The 20,994-nt window shown below is 29.8% G+C and overlaps 2 protein-coding genes across 5 annotated transcripts; one reads left to right on the top strand and one right to left on the bottom strand.

Moving 5' to 3' along the window:
- Positions 1-5: 5 nt before the first annotated feature.
- On the top strand, positions 6-9,841 carry LOC143221737 (uncharacterized). Of its 4 annotated transcripts, none has more exons than XM_076447207.1 (8): positions 4,499-4,952; positions 6,265-6,462; positions 6,551-6,982; positions 7,060-7,352; positions 7,654-7,759; positions 8,004-8,078; positions 8,716-9,273; positions 9,683-9,841. In XM_076447207.1, the coding sequence occupies exons 1-7, from the start codon at positions 4,901-4,903 to the stop codon at positions 9,255-9,257; spliced, it is 1,698 nt and encodes a 565-aa protein (XP_076303322.1). In that variant the 5' UTR covers positions 4,499-4,900; the 3' UTR covers positions 9,258-9,273; positions 9,683-9,841. The 4 variants fall into 4 exon arrangements, with proteins under 4 accessions (XP_076303324.1, XP_076303322.1, XP_076303323.1 ...); XM_076447208.1 differs by having other exon boundaries at positions 4,500-4,952; positions 8,716-9,269; XM_076447209.1 differs by lacking the exon at positions 9,683-9,841 and having other exon boundaries at positions 6-4,952; positions 7,075-7,352; positions 8,716-9,257.
- LOC143221736 (U2 snRNP-associated SURP motif-containing protein) lies at positions 2,725-20,393 on the bottom strand. The gene is made up of 20 exons (XM_076447206.1): positions 20,203-20,393; positions 20,007-20,046; positions 19,802-19,918; positions 19,615-19,711; positions 19,146-19,460; positions 18,469-18,533; positions 17,693-17,858; positions 17,385-17,548; positions 15,705-15,764; positions 15,050-15,093; positions 14,826-14,930; positions 14,508-14,735; positions 13,888-14,130; positions 13,566-13,752; positions 13,299-13,485; positions 12,351-12,484; positions 12,186-12,274; positions 11,934-12,093; positions 11,704-11,852; positions 2,725-11,411 (listed from the first exon to the last, which is right to left on the bottom strand). Exons 2-20 carry the CDS (start codon positions 20,028-20,030, stop codon positions 11,132-11,134), a joined length of 2,814 nt encoding a protein of 937 aa, XP_076303321.1. The 5' UTR covers positions 20,031-20,046; positions 20,203-20,393; the 3' UTR covers positions 2,725-11,131.
- Between the last annotated feature and the right edge of the window lie 601 nt (positions 20,394-20,994).

Below are 20,994 nucleotides of genomic sequence, written 5' to 3'. Positions count from 1 at the left end.
CTAAGAAATTTTTGTTCGTATATTTGCATTACTTGTATTTTAACAAGAATGTGGATTTAAACTCATTTAAATTATATAAAAACATATTTTTTAAAGTAATATATCAGAAGACTGGGTACACATGCATCATGTCTCAGATTATGGTGAATGTAAATAACTGTTTTCTATAAAAGGTGCTAGATTTAACGGGAAAAAGTATGGCAATGAGTTTATCCTGAAACACAATAACATTAGTTCTTTTAAATGAAACTATAGTTCTGTTGCCTCAGTTCCGTTATACATTCCAAGACTGTATATAACATATTATCACAAGCAATAATGTAAAATGTTGCATAATAACGATTTAAATATCACATAATTGTTATATTGCATGTTGCAAAATATTGCATAATAATAATTATTGTTATTATTTTATTAACACCGCTTGTGATTAATATTAATCGAGTAAGGAAATTATTCTTAAGATCGTACATATACATACATAATAATCAGGAATAACGCATTAACGTTTAAATTAATTTTTATTATAAAATTACAATGCTGATTTAATGTCAGTGTTCCAATACTAACAATTAACAAACCGATATATAGAAGGTATAAATTCATTACCACATTTTATCCTTTGAAACGGCTATATTTATGTGCGAACAGTCTTTTACATTTGAAATACATATCTTCACTTTTTTTTTAATCGTAATAAGATTAGACGTACTGTTTAATTGTTTTTGTTTAGTATACTATTGACTCTCCTTTTATAAGGAGTCATATTTTGTATTTATATGCACATGTCTTTATGAAACTTAGTTTGTGAAAGTTAGTTTTGGATTGCATAAATTCTATGTTATTAAACACAAGTTCTTAAAAAACATGTTGCTAGCAATATTTTAGGAGGTAGACAAACGTACTTCTTGATTCGCATTATTATGCTGCATATAATATAATATTTTTTGTCAATGAAGATATCTTTTATTTATTTATTTATATCTTATTTTTTGAAATGTTCGAGATACATGTGCATAAAATGTAGTGGTAAACTAAATTATTAATAATCTGAATCTGTAATCTCAATAATGAGGAAATTAAATTATGCAGACTCTGCATAACTTCGCATAAATTAATTGAATTATTGCTTCATAATTTCATAAAATTATAGCATTTTGTACTTGATGATATGCTATTAGTAAATACTATTCATAGGTAATTTACTGCTAGGTCCTTGTAAATAACACTAAAGAAGCATTGTATATTAATGATAGTACTTGAATATTAGAAAAATGTAACATTGGTCGTGATCATTTTTACATTCTCAAATCAAAATTTGAATTTTAATATATATGGTAGCAATATAAAAACTGTTATAACCATGATTTTCAAATTTGTTTTTATATTTACATATGATTTCGACAGGTCAAACATGTATAAAAACTTTAAACGTATTTAAATATAGCAATTTTTTCAATTTTCCAGTGATTTAGTAGAATATGTAAAATTTTATGAGACACGAAAAATGTTTCTGCGTCTCACTGTGTCTTGCTTCTTTTCATATGTTTTAAAGTATTACATGATTTGAGAGGAAAGTATGATCTTTCGCTGCATTTATCTTTGTGAAAATATCTTTACTCCGAATCGAACAAGTGCCTAAAATTGCTTAAGATGAGTTTATATCGATGTCTTCTGGCTTTACATGTGACAAAGTACATAAAAATCCATATGTGAACATTTTTTATTACGTTATCTATTAAATCGTTGTTAACATTTTTAACATTTAACAAAGTTCGAAAAATGAAAATCTACGATTCATCCAGAAAATTGTATCACAAAATCTTGATCTTATTAATGTATAAGTAAGACTGCTACTTCAACATAATTATATTATTTTAATTTTATTCTGTTTATTAAATGTAAAGGATTAGTAGTTCATTTATTGCAACCAATATTCACTAATGTACATAATTGTGATAACTTCGTATAATTTACTTTTATAGGTACACAAAACATGTAATTGGCATTTAGTAAAAAACTTTGTCTTTCATAAACTACATTTAACATTATACTCAATAGGTATTGTAGATATGAACAATGACACCTTTCTCTTAAAGAACTCAATAGTATTTGCTCATTATTTCATAAAATATTTTTGTAAAATCAAACTTTAATATTATTTTTGCATTAATGATCTTTTTACCTCGAGTAAATCAGAGGGAATTTTCGAACGGAATCCACAAGAGAATAAAATATAAATTTAAATTTACATGAATGATTTCTTAACATCTTTTGACCATGAAACCAATTCTACAAATAGTAAAAGTATTTATGCTTCCAGAATTTTAAAAATAGTAATAAGTAATGTTAATCTCTCTTTTAAATAAATTTTATAATATTTATTTTTAATAAAAGAGTAATATTTCCGTAATTTTCAAATATTCTATTAAATAACTAATAATTAGGTATTCGAAAAGTAATGTTGTACTTCTATTTATAGCAAGCCATACTAAAATATCCCTCCAAAATTAGTGCATAAATATATATGTAGTTCATAATGTATTATAAATAATACATAATTTATAGATTTTATGTGTACAGTATATGCAATTATATACTTTATTGACAATTGGATTATGATCAAATTTTTTATTATCTTCTTAGACACAAGGCGAGAATCAAGATTAAGGAAGCTATAGATTATTTGTTAGATATGTAGGATTACTAAATTATTTAAATATCAAACAATTGTATATAACTTTAAACTGAAGTATAACTTTACAGTTTGACACATATATTGACACAACAGTCTTTTCTAGTAATTACAGTGGGTGTACAAAGTATTCGTACACCTTTTAAAAACTAATAACTTTTTTATAATTGTACCAAACGACCTGAATTTTTATAATCAATTAGAAGCATTGGTTTACGAAATGATATGCAAGAAAAATTTTACAAAAATTATAATTTACAAGGTTACATGCAGAAGTAAAAAAGGCAATTTTTTAAACTTTTTTATTTGGGCCCTTAATGAAATTTTAAAATATATGTTTTGTAGATCTATGTTAGTTATACACATGCTTTAAATTTCATCAACATCGATTAACATACACACGAGCTACAAGCGATTAAAAACAGTGAAAATCGAAGTTTTACACGAGTTTTGATCAGTTTCTGCTTTAAATCCACAGAATCGTTCGTCTTTCGATGCGTGTCGTTTTTTCCTGCATCAACCGATTTCCATAAAATGTTCAGTATGTGTATAACTAACATAGATCTACAAAATATATATTTTAAATTTTTATTAAGGGCCCAAAAAAAAAAGTTTTAAAAAATGCCTTTTTACTTTTGCATTTATCCTTGTAAATTACAATTATTTGGAAAATCTTTTTCACATATCATTTCGTAAACCAATGCTTCTAATTGATTATAAAAAATCAGGTCGTTTGGTACAATTATAAAAAAGTTATTAGTTTTTAAAAGGTGTACGAATACTTTGTACACCCACTGTACAAATTTTATTCGATAAGAGTAGATATTAACTTTATTGTAGCAAAGCATACAGGAGCAAACGTGCTTGATCATTTAAAAAACAGAATTAATATTCTGATGTCTCTGATCGCGTAATGCATTCAAGTAGTAAAGTTAGCAGAATATTATAAATTGACATTTATAAAAAATCTATAATAGTATCATGACATGGCGTAAGGGCACAAGAATTACTTGCATAAATGGTTAAAAACGAAAACAATTTTTGCACATGTAAAAATAAAGACTTCTATTTTACAAATCTTTCTATAGTCAAATCTGGTTATAATACGAATAATTTAGATGTATACTACTGGTAATGATTACTAATTTCCAGAGCTATACATATAGTAAATAGATTTTGTAAAGTGAACATTTTTTTGATCATATTAAAACGATACGGATTATAATATTTGAATCATGCAATAGAGCGTCTTGAAACTTCTATCGAATACGTACTTTATTGTACATAATACTGTAATCTTTTCTTACATAATTGACTATAGTTATGTACACTATTCTAGATTAGAAATGGTATTATACATATATGTTGAAATCATACTAATAATTATTTTAATCATACTTTTTTTATTCTTCTTTATTGTGTTCATTTAGTTAGTTTTCGTTTTCCTTTGGCAAAAATCTTGAGTATGACTGCGTTTTCAAATATGTTTAATAGTTGAAAATTTCATAAGTAATTATATGTATTTTGTAAATTATTTATTGAAATTAAAAATGAGCTATGTCTTGTATTAAACGTACTATGTATTTTAAAGTTGTACATATGCTTATTAAAAGTAAATATTTCTTAGTACATTGAATTTAAGTTTATATTTTGTAACTCGGAATGTTAATAAAATGTTTATTATATGAAGCGTATCGCGATAAGAAAATATTTTCGTTTCTAATAAAGAGATATGTGGAATATTGTGTTTTATTTGAAACATGCATTCCAATAATATTTATGTGATTTCGTATCAAACTGAATTTCTAATAAAGAAACTGTTATTATTTACTATATTTCAATCTAGTAATTCCTGAACTATATTATGCTGCAACTAACAATGTTGAATATATATTTTATGTAATTCTTGTAATTTATCGTTTCTAGTTTAAAGTGCTTCTGATGTTACGTGTTTATCCTATGCTCAACAACTATATAAGTTTTTCTAATTTTGTAAAAGTAACAAAAACTTGAGAAACACTGCATACCGAGGGAGGAAATGTTCAATTTAAGTCGCTAGGGATTTTCACATTATGTCAACACTTGTTAAGATCATTACAAATTAAATTATCGCAGACGCGGCACAGTGTTCGATCGTTTTAAAAATTTAAATTCTTTGTGTTCGTTTATTTGGAAAAAGTATACACGTACATTTCCTCGTTGAAGATGTCTGGGGATGTACAAGCAAGAAAACGGAAAGAGAAGAGACGTAAAAAGGGTAAAAACAGACTACTGAAATAGTGTGAGAATTATTTTAACTTCGATTCTTACATTCGCAATATTTTTAGCAATGTTTACTTTTTTATTTTTAGCTTTGGTGATACATGTTACATATCTTACATCTAGAAAAAAAAATATATTGTTTGTTCTTCATTTTTTAAATTGATTTCCGTATATACATCGCGATCTATTTGTATATATTATAATTTCAGTTTAAAAAGCTATATGTAAATGATCCAGCTTCGTTATTACGATTACGAGATTTATTTTTTTCAAGCCATAAAATATTACATAATTGATATATGATCTATACATAATATTTATGTATATGTAAAATAATTTTGTACAGTTAATTGATAGCAATTTTATCGAAAGTTACAGACCCGTTATTTGAAAAAGTTTTCAATATTTCTATATGGTTTGTACTATAATTTTTCTGTCATTCTAATACATGTATCCATTATTTTAATGCCGATTTTTCGTAATATAGTAAGATGTTAATGTAATCATTTTTGCCTTATTATGCAACTAATTTACTAATATAAATCAGTTTTATTCAAAATAACATTTTAATTTAACATTATATCTTTCTTATTTTAGTTAAGGTAGATATTATTGCGCGTGTGTTATGTTAAATTTATGATTTTTGGTACAAAATATAAGTACATATAATTTACGAAAATTTAATTGTATATTATTTAGTAACACTGTCGCACGCACTTATGTTTAATATATCGTTGTTTAGATACACTTTTCAGAAATATTATTTTATGTGTGACATTTCGGATATTTTAAGACATATTTGGCAATGTTGCTCAAATTAGAAAATACAGGGTCTTAGAAGCTTGATCAGCCTAGCTTTTAGCTTTCAAAAATAGAATAACCTATAATATCCATTCCAAAAACATATTGCTCTTATGCATGTGTATATCAGTGTAATATTTGTTGTACATTTTAAAAATTATGTTCGTCTATAGCACAACACATGACAAATTCTATGTTTTTGTCGAATAATCGAGAAACATAAATTTAACGAACCTCGCAAATATTTAATAATAAAAGTTACGCAGAAAAATATTTACAGATCCAAGTGTCATAAATACAGACATTCTTGTGTGTATAAAACATATATATGTATATATATATATACGCATATTCTTCCACGTTACAAAATGTATGAAGTAAAACTTATTTTTATATATGTTTATATGTATGTTTACATGCACAATTTCCTGGCTGTAAAAGCAAAATATTTTCACGATTTTACATATTTAGAATATTTATTGTTGAATCTATTATATTATACTCAGATGAGGAGGATAGTGCTACGGTTGCACCTACTATTGCAACTCCGACAGAAAATTTATCAGACAACGTCACTATTCATATTTATAAAGAAAGTATCACAGGTGGACATTGGTGTGCACGAATTATATTCTTTGTCATATTAGCTGCTCTTGTTGGCTTAGTTGGTGTAATTATTTTTGAGCACAGGGGTGCTACAGATGGTAAGTAAATTTGAAGTATACTTGTGTAATATGGATACGACAATTAAGATTCCAGATTATTCATACAAGATATATTTCATGTTATAAGTTGATACGCCATTAGAGTCATCACGTTGGGCTTTCATTTTTGATGGGTGGGTAGACGATTCGCTATCCTTACATGGCGAATTGCATGATGAAGAAGAGCATGAAGAGAGTACAGAAATTGAAAAAGATGATGTAGAGGACGAACACGACGAGGCTTTAGAGTCCGCAGAAGCAGAGACTTCTCAAGAAGAGGAAGAACAAGAGGAAGAAGATGACGAAGAACAAGATGATGATGATGACGATGAAGGAGAACATGAGGAAGAAGAACAACAAAGTGAGGAAGAGAACCAAATTGAGGAAGATAATGAAGAAGATGATAGAGAAATTGAAGAAGGAAGCGAGGAAGAAATAAATAAATACGAAGAGCAAGAGGAAGAGGCAAATGAAAATGAATCAGACGAAGAACAGAGTAGAGGTTCTCTGGATAAAGAAGGTACTGAGATGTAAAACATTGCAATATAAACAAATATACAAATTGAAGATATTATTATGAAATTTTAATTCTAACAGAATATATTAGCACAGAATTAGATGAGCAAACAGAATATGAAGACGAAAACCTTAGAAAAGATATTGAAGAAGATGAAAATATTAGTCCACAGAATTTTTACGATAATGATATATTAGAAGAGATTTATGATGCTAGTAAAGAAGAAGAAAGTAAAGAAAATATGTTATACGAATCAGACAGTCCGTTTGAAGAAGTCATAAGCCCCCTCGCAAGTGAGGATGTGTTTGAACGATTTGTAGACATTCCTGGTATTAATGATATTAATGACGACAATATTGAACCCTTAGAAGAGGTAAGACTAATATAATTATATTTCATTATTAAAATAGTAATTTTAGAGAAGAAATTAGTAAGATATATAGATATATCTCTAACATAACAAACTATATTTTTTAAATACTCAACAATGTTATATGTAGATTTTGTAGAGTACAATTGTACCAAAATTATTGAATTTATTTAAACAGGATATTTGTTCTTTATAAAGTACATTAAATTGTAGTATGTATATATATTTCGTTTCTTCATGTGTATATATTATACACTCTTTTATATATAAATTATAAAGTAGACTTTAACCATTTTTGTACTAGGTAGAAAGTATAGAGCCTGACGAATATATTAGTGATGTAGATAAACAGCCGGATAAAGAAGATGAAGAAGAAGAAGATGAAGAAGACGAAGAGGAATCTATTAATGGTAAGTCAAACATGAGTATACTCTCTAAGTATATTTAGAGACACTGATGTATAGAATGGTTGTATATGTAAAACCAATGTATATATACTTTCATGATCCTCCATGCTCTCATATGTTTTCGCAAATATAAGCATATCATATAAATATATAACATAAGTATCATAATTTTTATAACACTCAAATATTTCTGACATTTTTCTATGATTTTCAAGCGTCAATGAAGAATTATGTTTAATGATTGCAGTGGCGATGAAGTTTGGAGTTGGTGTGGCACTTGTTATTGCTGCACATTTTGTCCTTGTGAAACGGTGGAACAATGGTAAATTTTGTATTAGTTATGTTTTTCAAGTGTTATGTCATAATCATAAGTATGCATATATATATATTTATCAGGTCGTTAAGAATGAAACTTGACAAGTGTCAAGAGGCTTGCGTTTTCTTTGTCAAGTTTTATACGATCTGACACGACCTGACAGTATAAATTTCTATTGCCTTTCTTTTTTTGGATTGAAAAATTAAGTAATTATTCCTAATTACCTAATTCTTTCAATAATTATTTATACAGTATCATGTTTTTTCTAATAATTTATGTAATCATTCAAATATTCATGAAGTAACGAATTCTATCTGAGTAATTAAAATTCATTTAATGTATGTTGTTATAAAACATTTTCTATTGTAAAAATAACAGCATATTATGTTCAATTAGTATTGTTATAAAATGAATTGCATGTTCTAACATTATTTGTAGGAAACGCATTTAAATATTAATATAAAGGTATATAATGTGTTTAGAGAAAAAGAGAAAACTGATAAATTTTTACACAAATATATATAGTGAACATAATCACATATATTTTAAGAAATATATACTATCAATTTTATTGTTGATGGTTACTAAAATAGATACTGAAATATTAAAAAAAAAATTAATGATATACTTTTCTGATGTTTAGAAGTTGCGTTAGTTCAAATTGAACCTCAAATAGTTTCATCTGAGAAACAGAACAGAGAAGAAAAAATACTTGCAGAGAAGGAGAAAAATTCTGAAATAGCAGTTTCTAAACAACAAGTGTCTAAACAAGAAAATAAAAAGACTGAGAAAGAAAAAGAAGAAGATGAGGAGGAGGAAGAAGAGGAAGATGATTTGGAGATGGAAGAAGAAGACGAGGAAGAAGTAGATGAAGAAGAGGAGGTAGAAGAAGAAGAAGAGGAAGAAGTTGATAATGAAGAAGAAAATTATTCTGAACATGAAGAATTAAAAACTGGACGAGAAATTAAAAAACAAAAGAAAGAATCGGAAGAAGAAGAGGAAGAAGAGGAGGAGGAGGAGGAGGACCAAGAAGAAAGTGAAGTTGAACATTTTGATGACTCAGAACTGATTGCTAAACTTGAAGCTAAATACGGAAAATTAAAAATTGTACCAAAAAACGAAGAAGATTCGGAAGAAGAGAAAGTAGTGTCGAGTAAAAACGTAACGAAAAGGAAACGTAACTAAATGTTTTAGACTGTATGTACGTTTTCTCTAAAGTATATGTGTATAAAGTTTAAGAACAGACTTTAATATATATTGTATAACTTCTACATTCGTGTTATCTTTTCTTTTTTGGTATTACAAAAATAATAAATAATTGTGTAATAATAATATTTGTATGACTTTTGTTGTTTTCAACAAAAAATGAAAGAATGAACTTGCATCAAGATAAAATTGACGTGTACGAATTATGACTAATATGAATTATATATAAAAATTTGATAAAACTTTAGCGAGCATGGAGGATCTGTTATATTTTTGCATAATCAATTAATTAAACAAAATTTTACTAAACGATGAATCTTTTTGCTTTTTTACCATAAATATCACGCGTATATACATATATGTATGTTTGATTCAGCATAATTCTTCTGTATATATCATTACAGCATCCATAAATATAGTAGCAGAAATTACAACTACGATAAAAGGTAATGACAATATGAAGATAGAAAATGTGATGAAGAACAAAACTAGCACAAAGGTGCATAATGTATCGAACAACTAATTTTACTGAGAAAGACAGTGATTATGTTACATTTATCAGGTTAGTCATAATTTTGAAAATAATTTTGGCAATTATAACAATTTTTCATAGATCTCTATTTACACAATACATATATTTGAATATATACATATTGTGAAAGTATAATAGTTTTTTATCCCTTCTAGGAACAAAATAACAAATTGTTTCTCTGATTTTATATTATTTACTGCCATTAATGGTAGGAATAACACGTGTACTGTTTTTACAAGTATGTATATGTACATCACAACTTTTTACATCCATATATATCGCCATTTATTGAAGAAGGAAATAATATTGCTTCTACCTAATGCCATGTGTGAAAATATACGTAAATATTTCCACCGTTGACTTCTTCATACACATGTATGTATATAAATCCATATAATGTATATTATTTATTTTGCTATGGAATTGATCTTTGGATTAGATGTTGTTGAAGTATTTTATTAAAGGATGTATTTACATAGAATCTATTCATGTATTTAATAACAACTGTTTAATAAAATACGTACTATAAGCCTTTGTTTAAATTTATAGAAAAAAGATATAGGAATTTGTCTAAAATTTACGACCCAATTTAAAAAATATTAAACTGTATGATACAATTCTACATTACATAAAAAAAAACTTAATCAGAAATTAATTGATTATGTTGTCATTTAAAGTAGAAAATGCTAACATATGAAAATTTATTACGAAAAATACCTTTAAAATGATTAATCTATGCTTTGAGAGCGTTATGATCTCTCGCAGATAATGTCAGTATAAGAAACACTGCCATTTAAAGTTTTCCTATGAGGTAGAACAGATTATACATTTCTCCTAAATGTTCATCACACCTGTTTGGCCAATTCCTTACTCCAAACATATGTATACTAAAATAAAATAATAAACAAGAATAAAAAGACCATGTTTTCAATCTTATGTCTGTACATATTTTTTAATAACTCTTAATATAATTACATACTAAGAATACAGAATAGGGACGCACAATTCTCATAATATTTGACAATTGTGCCATTATGTTTCTTATTCACACATTCATCGTATTATCACAAATACAAATTTAGGTATATAAAATAAAATAGTTTAAGAGGACTTGGAGAAAGAAAGAGTATTAGAATACTTAGAATCGGATAAAAATATCTTACAATATTGAATGCGTAAGTATTACTGCATTAACTAAGTTTGTTTTTTTTATTAATGGTAATATCATTCTGTAATCGTATGAATTTCTACATACACATTACAGAATTAATGGATTGATTTATTGTTATGTAACAATATAAGAAATGTAAAATCATATAACTTAATACTTATGCTTGTGTCTATGTTTACGTGGAGATGGAGACGGTGGACTATTAGCTCTATGTTTCGAAGCACGTGGAGGAGGCGGCGGTGATAATGATGGTGATCTAGCTCTTCTTTTTCTGTCATTTCGTTCATTACCTGGTGATCTACGAGATGTTCTGGATGAAAAGGAAGGTGAGGGTGTCCGTCGAATACGTGGTGGTGATGGAGTCACTGGCACTCGTTTTTTATACGGTGAACGTGATCTACGTTTTCCTCGTGGTGATCTACTACGAGACCTAACAAGAAATCTATATTAGTGTCACAAGTTTGAAACATTCGTGCATTCTAATATTATCAAGTACAGAGAATCGTGAAAAAACATTATTATACTTCTTTACGTTTATCAGAAATTAAATAGACCGAAGTTGCATTATTTTCGGATATAACAGAGATTATATAATACATTTGTCTTTTAAAAATATATTGGTATTTGAATTTTGAATCTATAAATTTAAGATAACACGGAACTTCGAACATTATAATCTTTTCTAATAAATTTTTGTAACTTGTATTCAAACATATTTTTACCTGTATCTATTACTTTTAGACGATGGACTCGTAGATCGTCGTCGATCTCTATAATGATTGGGAGATTCTGGAGTTGTACTTCGTTTCTTTTCTCTTCGTCTGTCATCTTCCCGTTCTTCACTTTTTGCATCCTTCATTTCTCTCTCGCTCTATACCAAAACATATTTCATTGAATAATATAAATGTATAAAAAAAAACCCTTCAGAAATAGTCATACTTATAATTCTCACCTTTCTTATGAGCTTTTTTCGGTAATGTTCTACTTGTCCTTGAATCGTCATACCAGATTTTAACGTCCTTCTTCCACTTTCTAATTCATCTTGGTATTGCATTATTTTAACTTCAATTTCGCGCAATCTGGTTCTTCTTTCTTCGTTATAATCTCTGCCACTGTGTAAATTTATATTCTTATAATTAACTGAATTTGATTGTGAAACTTAAATTTAAAAATCGTTGAAATCGTCTCTTTGTATGTACGTTACCTGGAATCCATACTAGTATCCTGAGAATTAGAGTCCTCATTTTGACCCAACTCCTCCCATTTACTAGTTGTCATAGCTTGCGCTTCTACCTAGTGTCGAGCAATTTGTTTTACTAGAGTAAAACATTTTAATCGGATAATGGTAATTTTTATAATATTCCTATACCTGATCGGGGTCTACAGTTTCCCATCGAGATGGCACAAAACCAGCAGGAATCGATGGTTTCTTATCATCTTCTTTATTTCGAATATTTAAAGAGTCTTCTTCATCCATAGGAACACCATCGATATCTTCATCCACTGAAAATAAACGTGTAAAATATTAGTACACAGTAAAACTATGATATGATAATTATTCCCCCCCTCCCCCCGGGTCTCGATTATCCATCGGGTCCTCGATTTATCCGGGCTGTTTGTCCCCCGATCAAACCGGTTAATGGAGGTCCTACCGTATATACAGGGTGTCCCACGTAGCTGTACCTCCTAAACGGTCGGGAATAGAGGAAAATGTTATAAGAAAAAGTTGAATGGCATCAAACGGTGCATACTACGCAACTAATTTTATGCACTTTTGTGCATCGGTGCATCAGAAAAATGCAACTGCACTTTTATTTAAAATGGAAACCTACATTTTTGACTGCACCAATCGATACAGTTTGTTGTGCTCTACGTAAAAGTACTAACATACTTATGCCCTAAACTTATTCGTTAGGAAGTTATCGAAGCTAAAAGTTCACTGAATTATTTCAGTCTTGGCAAGTGTTTTGGAGTACCTACGTTATGTTCCATTATAAATCAGAGAACTTCTAGCTTCGATAACTTCCTAACGAATAAGTTTAGGGCATAAGTATGTTAGTACTTTTATGTAGAGCACAACAAACTGCATCGATTGGTGCAGTCAAAAATGTAGGTTTCCATTTTTAAAAAAGTGCAGTTAAAGTGCAAAAAAATTAGTTGCGTAGTATGCACCAACGTTTTCTTATAACATTTTCCTCTATTCCCGACCGTTTAGGAGGTACAGCCTGTTTCAGTTGCATGGGACAACCTGTATTATAAAGCATAGTAAAGATCATTATACAATTGATAATTATAAATATTTGGAAAATATTCTTACTAGGAACGCCATCGATATCATCATAATTAGAGGTTGTCTGTGGAGTTAGACCATGTTTCATAGCACCCTTAAGGAGAGCAGCACCGTCTAATGGTACCCCATCCAGATCTTCCGCACCGTCTCCATCCACATCGGACAAAGGTGCTCCGTCAATATCTTCATCATTTTCTGGTTCAGGTTCATCCATCTAAAAACATACAGTTATTCTTGTTCCCTTTTTTATCGTAATTAATAAGAAACATCATCGTATAAAAAGATTTAATTTACCAACACAAGACCTAGAAAAGTGTTCTGTAATTTAACAAGAAAATCTCGTGAATAAACTGCCCAATCTTCCCATGCTCTAAACATTCTCATTACACGAACTTTAAATCCTTCTGCTTTTAATCTACTATCAAATTGTTTATAGGCTTGATGAACTTCACTAAATATATCCAATAATCGGGTTTCAAACCTATATTATAAGCAAGTTTCATAATATTAAATTTCTGAACTACATTCATATAGTAATGGTAATACACAATACCTATGTAATTAGTCAAATCGTACTATATAAGACTGTCCTATATCTTTAATTAATATAACTTACGCTTTTCGATAAATAGTAGCATTATTGACTTTAACGCCACAGTTATGTAATATATCTGATATAAGGTACAATCTCGCAATTTTCTTATTTACAGGAGTTTGTAATATCGATAGTGATTCTGAAATACAATCGCAAATCTCTTCTGCCGCTTCTGCATGTTCTATACAAAATACCATTGCTTCTGCAACTTTTATTCTTTCGGGTGATATGTTTCGCAACAAATCTTCTAATCGATCACGCTGACTATAAATATGAAATGTTGTATCAATCAAATATTAATATTGTTCAATGGAAATGATAACATACGCTGCCCGAAATTTCTAGAAAGTCACCTTCATTCTCGCGGACATTTTGAAAGTATTACTAACTTTGTTACTCCGTTCTATCTGTATTTATATTTTGTTACTCTATTCAAATTCTGGAAATAATTGGCGTATTTGTTTTGTGAAACGTATACGCTTCCTTTAATTAATTGCAATACGGTGCCAAACATAAATTTTTAATCGGTACAGATTAATAATAAGAATTTATCAAAAAACATGGTGGCTTCATAACAATTTCGGGCAGTGTAATGTACGATAATATAATCAATGTTTCTTTTATATCATATCTATCATTACCTGTTTGACAAACTACCTCTTCTAGGTTCTTGTCTTTCTTCCATCTCAATCAATTCATCAGGCATTCCTTGTGTCCACGGATTGATTGGTGGCGGTCTCCATACACTTCCTCCTTTAAACATTCTAAAATCTTCTGTTCGCCATTCTTTCTGTCCATCTCCTTGTAGTATGGAATACAATTTCCATCGATAATAAGTATGTGCGGGAGAATAATTTTCGAATAAAAATCTGAAATTATAAGCGATATCTCGTACAGCTTGAAATTTTGCAAGTATTATTCGGTATATCACAATTCTACAGAATCAAAATTCTACATACCTAAACATTGGATTATTTAGTTCTCGATTCATAATCATTGCTTCAAACATCGGACCTTCACGAATTACAAATTCTACCATTCTATGTATTAACATAACTAGATTCCTACAGTACAGAATTTCGTTAAAAATTGGTCATAAATTGGGTAAGTGTTTATTATCTTTACAGATGATTATCTATATATTTTGAAGTGTAAGTTTCAAATTATTGAAATCAAAATATACCTTTCTGTCGGAATAACCACTTTGACAACTGCATTCTGCAAAACCTGTGACAATTTCCATTATATTCCCATTATAGCACGGCAATTACAGTTGAGTGGATGTTCCAATTCAAATTAATCCATCCCATGTACGTTACCCGCCAATTTAATACAAATTGCATTGTTTATAAACGTTTAGATTACGGTTAATAGTCATATATTAATGAAAGACAGTCATATAAAATGAATGTTTCTCACTGTTACTCTTATATTTTATTTAATAATGATTACACGTGTCGCGCGACCCAGAAGTATTTATAAAAGTAGTATTTATTTTTGTAGCACTTAATATATTTACTTGAAAAATGAGGTTGCGTGGGATGCTTTAATTTACTTTACAGATTCAATTTTGCTAGGAGAAATCAAAATATGAACGTTGACTGGTTTATAATATTCGCTGGAGTTATTAATAACCATCGGAATTGTTTGAATTCATTTTTATTATCAATACTTTTAAAAATATGAAATACTATGATAAGGCAGTGTTCGTTAAATATATTAATTAAAAATGTTAAAACCATTAATGTCAAGATAGAATGGCTGTCTAAAGGTTTATTGCATTGAAGCTTTTTACACTGAAATAGAAATATTATTTTATTAAAAGGAAATAATGTTACCTTTTCAAAGTTTTCCTTTTCTTGAGGATCTGTTGTCTGAAGGTTGCGAATACGAGGTACCTGATATCATAGTTAGAAATGATAATATTACTTATATATGAATGTACGTTTCCTACATATTTTCAAAACGGATAAGTAGGATAGAGGATTCAATAAAAGGCTCATATTTTAAAATGTTAGCAACTAACAAATGAAAATGTAAAACATACTAACACGCAACAGAGCTAATAGAGAAATCAACAAAAATCTTAAAGAAAGAATATGAATAAGTAAACGTAAAGGGATGAGAGTATAAGTAAATCACACAGAATAATGAAAACTGACATTGTAAGGTAATATTATAATGTATTGTAAATCAACTCCAGTTCATAACTGTGAAGCTGAAAATTATAATAATATATACATTGGGAAAGTTACAAGAAAGAGAGCTTCAATATCTCTGTTGGCTTTCAGAATAAAGAAAAACATTCAAGATAAAAATTGTACGGTTCCACGAGGCAAATATGGTGCTGTAAACAAATTCTTTGTTTAATGTTATTTTCACAATTATTTAAAGGTCGTCGAGATGTGTTTTAAAGGCGTTATATAATTTACTTTTGCAGGATATATCAAGACGAGTTCAACGACCTAGTATACTATAATTTTGAGATTACTTTGAATTGAAAAAACTACTTTCGATCAAAGGAAATACTAGTATACAATATGAGTCATGCATTATTTAGAAGAAAAAGAAAATCTAGTGCATTTCAAAGACATCAGTGATCTTTGAACAATCTTGAAAAGATTTAAACCTTCAATGGTACAACATTTGTCTTAGAGTTTTTCTTTTATTTGTAATGCCATCGAGGATTGCTTGGATGTTCTGTTTCTCGTGACTCAACCTTCATGCAGGGACTTGAAACTGGTATGATTCTGATACCGGTATTGCTCTAATAAGGCTACACCGAAACCGATATCATACCGAAATAAATACAGGTATTTTTTCGGTTTTCCTTTTGCTACGAAATCGTAGCATAGCTGTGGACGCAAGATAGGGTAGAATGTTTAGTTTCTCGAAGCCTACCGGCATCGGCCACGCAGGTACCGATTAGTAGTGATATTACAACATTATACGTATAAGATATGTCAACTAGTTTCCACTCGCAAATGTAGTGATGTGCGAAAACCCGAAATATCGGGAACCCGATGGTCGGGACGAGTCGAGCCGGGTCGGGTTCCCGAATATTTCGAGAATATTACATATGACACTCTTGAAAAGAATTCGTGATGGACACCATTCTTTCAATGAAAAGAGTTTTATATAATAATTAAATATTTATATTATATTAAATACATAATATATCTATAAATATATGAAGAATAAATTATATTTCGAGAATCCCTACTTTTTCGGGTACCCATCCCGATCCCGAAAAAAATTCGTGTTCCTGACCCGACCCGATATTGTCATAAACATAATTTCATAGGAATTATGGTACTGCATATCAGTTTTGGTATTTGCTAAAATAATACTGGTTCTAGAAGTATTCCGCTTAAAAATATTTCGGAAATTATAGTGAAATAAGGAAACCGAAAAAATTACCGATAAATACCGGTAGTTTCAAACAGCGGTATGACATCATACTGATATTTGATATTTCGGTAGAAGTCCCTGCGTGCATGCACGTTTAATTCATATACCTTATGTCTGTCCCGACGATGCGGTTGAGCATTGAATGGAAGACCAGATGGAGGTGGTGGTTGCGTGATTTCCATTAAAGCAGGTGGAATATAAATAGGGTAAGGTGGAATTGGTACACTCTTGCCCCAACCTAATTTCATCTCATACTGCATTATATCACGACCTATAACACAATAAAAATAAGATTTAATCATTAATGAATGAATTATCTCACTTCTAATAAAAACAAAATATTTATGAAATGACTTCAACTTTTCTTTTCATAACAATAGGAACTTAAAAAAGTAGACCTAAAAAATTCTCTTACCATTAAGATTTTTTAAAGCACGTTCTCCATCTTTGCGACTCATAAAAGCAACAAAGCCACAGTTTCTTTGTCTAGCTTTTTCTTCATCGCTACGCGGCCACATAATTTTAATACTAGCCAATGGTCCATATTTTCCAAATATTTCCATTAGTTGCTGCTCTGTAATCTATTACATATGAGAATAATATAAATTACTTTATTTAGTATATATGTATAAATAATAACTATTTCTAACAATCATTCCATGAGTTACTACATGTATCGCAGTATTCGTAGAAATTTAATTATCATTTCAATACAGGGTCATCCGTTTTTAAACGGCCAAACGTTAACCAGCTGTAGAGGACCCCAAATGGAACAACTTTTACCCCTATCACTTTTTTTGTTTCCATGATCCAAAGGTCATACAAAAAAGTTTATTTAATAAAAAAGATGCCCCTACTTATTTTAAACTAAACAAAGGAAAAACCATCAAGATTCATCATTGGAGTCCTGAGATATTTAATTTTATGTAAACTCAAAAAATGATGGTTTTTTGCAATTATCTGGAAATCAAGGCCGAAACAAAAAAAGTGATAGGGGTAAAAGTTGTTCCATTTGGGGTCCTCTACAGCTGGTTAACGTTTGGCCGTTTAAAAACGGATGACCCTGTATAATAAAACAAATGACACCATATTGATCCAGCGAAAAAGATTAATAGGGATATTAAAAAGATATTCAAAATCGTAATATATCAGATACAACGCATATTAATTAGTTATAAAAGAAAAGTATACCTTTGGATTCAAATTTCCCAAATATAAGTTTGTGGTGTTAGGATCGCCATTATCAAATGATCCATCTGTAAAAGACAAGTTCTTTTGATTTGTCATGTATGTCACATAGTTATAAAAAGAAACAATGGGAACGAATTAAAGGGTATTGTTTTACCCTCATAAATCAGGGCTAGGAGTCGGGGATCATCAATAAGGTTATGTAAGTTGGCCTTTCGAGGATCAGGATATGAGGACATACCTATCGGAAGTTTTAACAAATTCAAATTGTTAATTTTAAAAAATAAATACCTCAGAGATATTGACTTTTGTAAAATATTTTATAATGATATAGTATCAGTATTTGATACATTGAAAAACAGAAGAAATTAACTTCAGAAAGGTTGCTAATTTGAATCATTTAAATTACAAACAGAAGCGAAGATCGATCGATCAACCTCTTTCGGATAAGAATTTATGAACACTTCAATTAAAGAAAATTTCTGTATGGTGCAATTTGCTACACACGATTGGTAGGCTGCCAAGGAATGCATAGCTTCAAGAAAACTTGAATGAATAGAAAACAAATGGCAAGATGAGTCAACCATTTCTAAGGAGCAGTTTAGCAACATATTAATCGCACAAAATATACTATACGTTGTCAAAACTATGTTTTAAGAATTAGATTATGAAACAATTACCTTCAACACATTTTAAAGCTGCCATCATTGGATCCTCTGACTGAGCAGAAATGACAGTTTTCACTACTCCTTTATATTTATGTCTTTCTTCTCGTTCTTCTTGGATCATTTTCAATTCTTCTTTAAATAATTCAAGATTGCTCTTTTTCTTTTCACCTTCTTTTTTCTTTTTTCCCAATCTGTCCAATTTTCGTTCATTTGATCCAAGCAATCTTGCATACTCTTGTGCTTGTTCAGCTGACGATCGACTATCAACCAACTCTGATAGTTTTGATTGAGGTTTGTACAGCTTCCCTTTCTCTCTCGTATCTTCCTCTGTTAAATAAACATTTATATAATCATACAAGTCTAATTAAAACTGTATTTTTTATTCGTTAAATACTTTTGGAAATTTAGTTGTTTAGAAGTATAGCAAATATAAATAGGTAACAGTAATACATAGAAACAATGATTAGTATAATGAACTCACGTCGTTTCCCAGCATCGTAGGTACCTGCCTTCACCCAAACTTTGCTTGTCGTTTTACTAGGTGTTTCTTGAAACGTTGCTACGAATTCTTCAAATGCCTATACACATAAATGACAAATAGCATTAGCTTTTAGAATTATAATCATATAAATCTTTCCCTTGAACAGAGTGTTGCTAACATTACGTACTTGAGCTGCAGCTTGTTCTTGTTCCTTTTTACGTTGTTCTTCTAATTCTTTTTTACTCAATGGTCTTTTACCCATTGTGCCAATAGAAAATGCTTTTAGCTTTTGCTCAGCAATTTGCTAGATATTTAAAATAATTATCATTTAAAATAGTTTCCATTCCAAGATTACAGCAACACAACATAAAAGTAATTTGTGCAATTTGTACCTTCATAATAGCTTTGTCTGCCATCTGTAGATATATTAACCTAAAATAGTAAAAGGGGATGCATGAATAAAATTTGATCAAAGAATAATTATTCTACGTGAAACGTAGTAATGAATTATATTTTTCAAAAGAAAATATCGAATGGAATCAATAATGAATGATACTGAGCCTTCTAATAAATATACGGATACTTTACTTTGTTTGCAAGAATTGAAAATCGTATAAAACACAGTAATAATCATTTATTCATGTAACAGCCTTCAAACGACGTCCTCACAAATTTCTATAGTCAGACATTATTATAAAACGCATGTTTCAGTATTTCATAAAATATTTGTGTTCTAACACATTTCACATCAAGGAACCAAATGATTACAAATAATGTAGGTATACCGCTGAACATATTACTTGTTCACCCCACTTTTGCCACCCCAAAAAACGATACGAAAATCAGTAGTCCTATCTACGACATGAAGTTCTATGACACGGACACGGACCACAGTTTACGGAAAACCATGAAGCATGAACCAGTCAGCCAGGCCGGCCTCGAGCAGATATCGAGCACAGCCTGCAATCGTACGATGCCAGCAGACGGCGAACATTATACTGTCAGAACGCTATTCGAAGCAGAGGATGCTCGGAATCTGCTCGATTTTGGACAGAGCACCCTGTCGATACTTATTGTGACGCAGATATATGGCATTCTGCTGGCAGGGTCTGCTCGACAGAATGCTGGCAGCTGGGTCCCGAATTCTGCTTTCGTTTAATAGAGGGCAGCACCGAATTCAGGACCGAGCTGCCAGCATTCTGCCGTCAGCTTATGCCGGCACACCCTGCCAGCAGAAAGCGATATTTCTACTGACGCAGACACCCGCCCAAAATCGAGCATTTTGCTTACTCTCTGCGGAGTAAGATCTCACCCTTAGACCATATAAACCTATAGACACGGCAGAGATACTTTTCCTTGAGGAAAATCTCTATAAGTCTG

This window comes from Lasioglossum baleicum, chromosome 3 (genome assembly GCF_051020765.1).
Source record: "Lasioglossum baleicum chromosome 3, iyLasBale1, whole genome shotgun sequence".
In the NCBI taxonomy this organism is placed as follows: domain Eukaryota; kingdom Metazoa; phylum Arthropoda; class Insecta; order Hymenoptera; family Halictidae; genus Lasioglossum; species Lasioglossum baleicum.
This window is presented reverse-complemented; position numbering and strand designations above follow the sequence as displayed.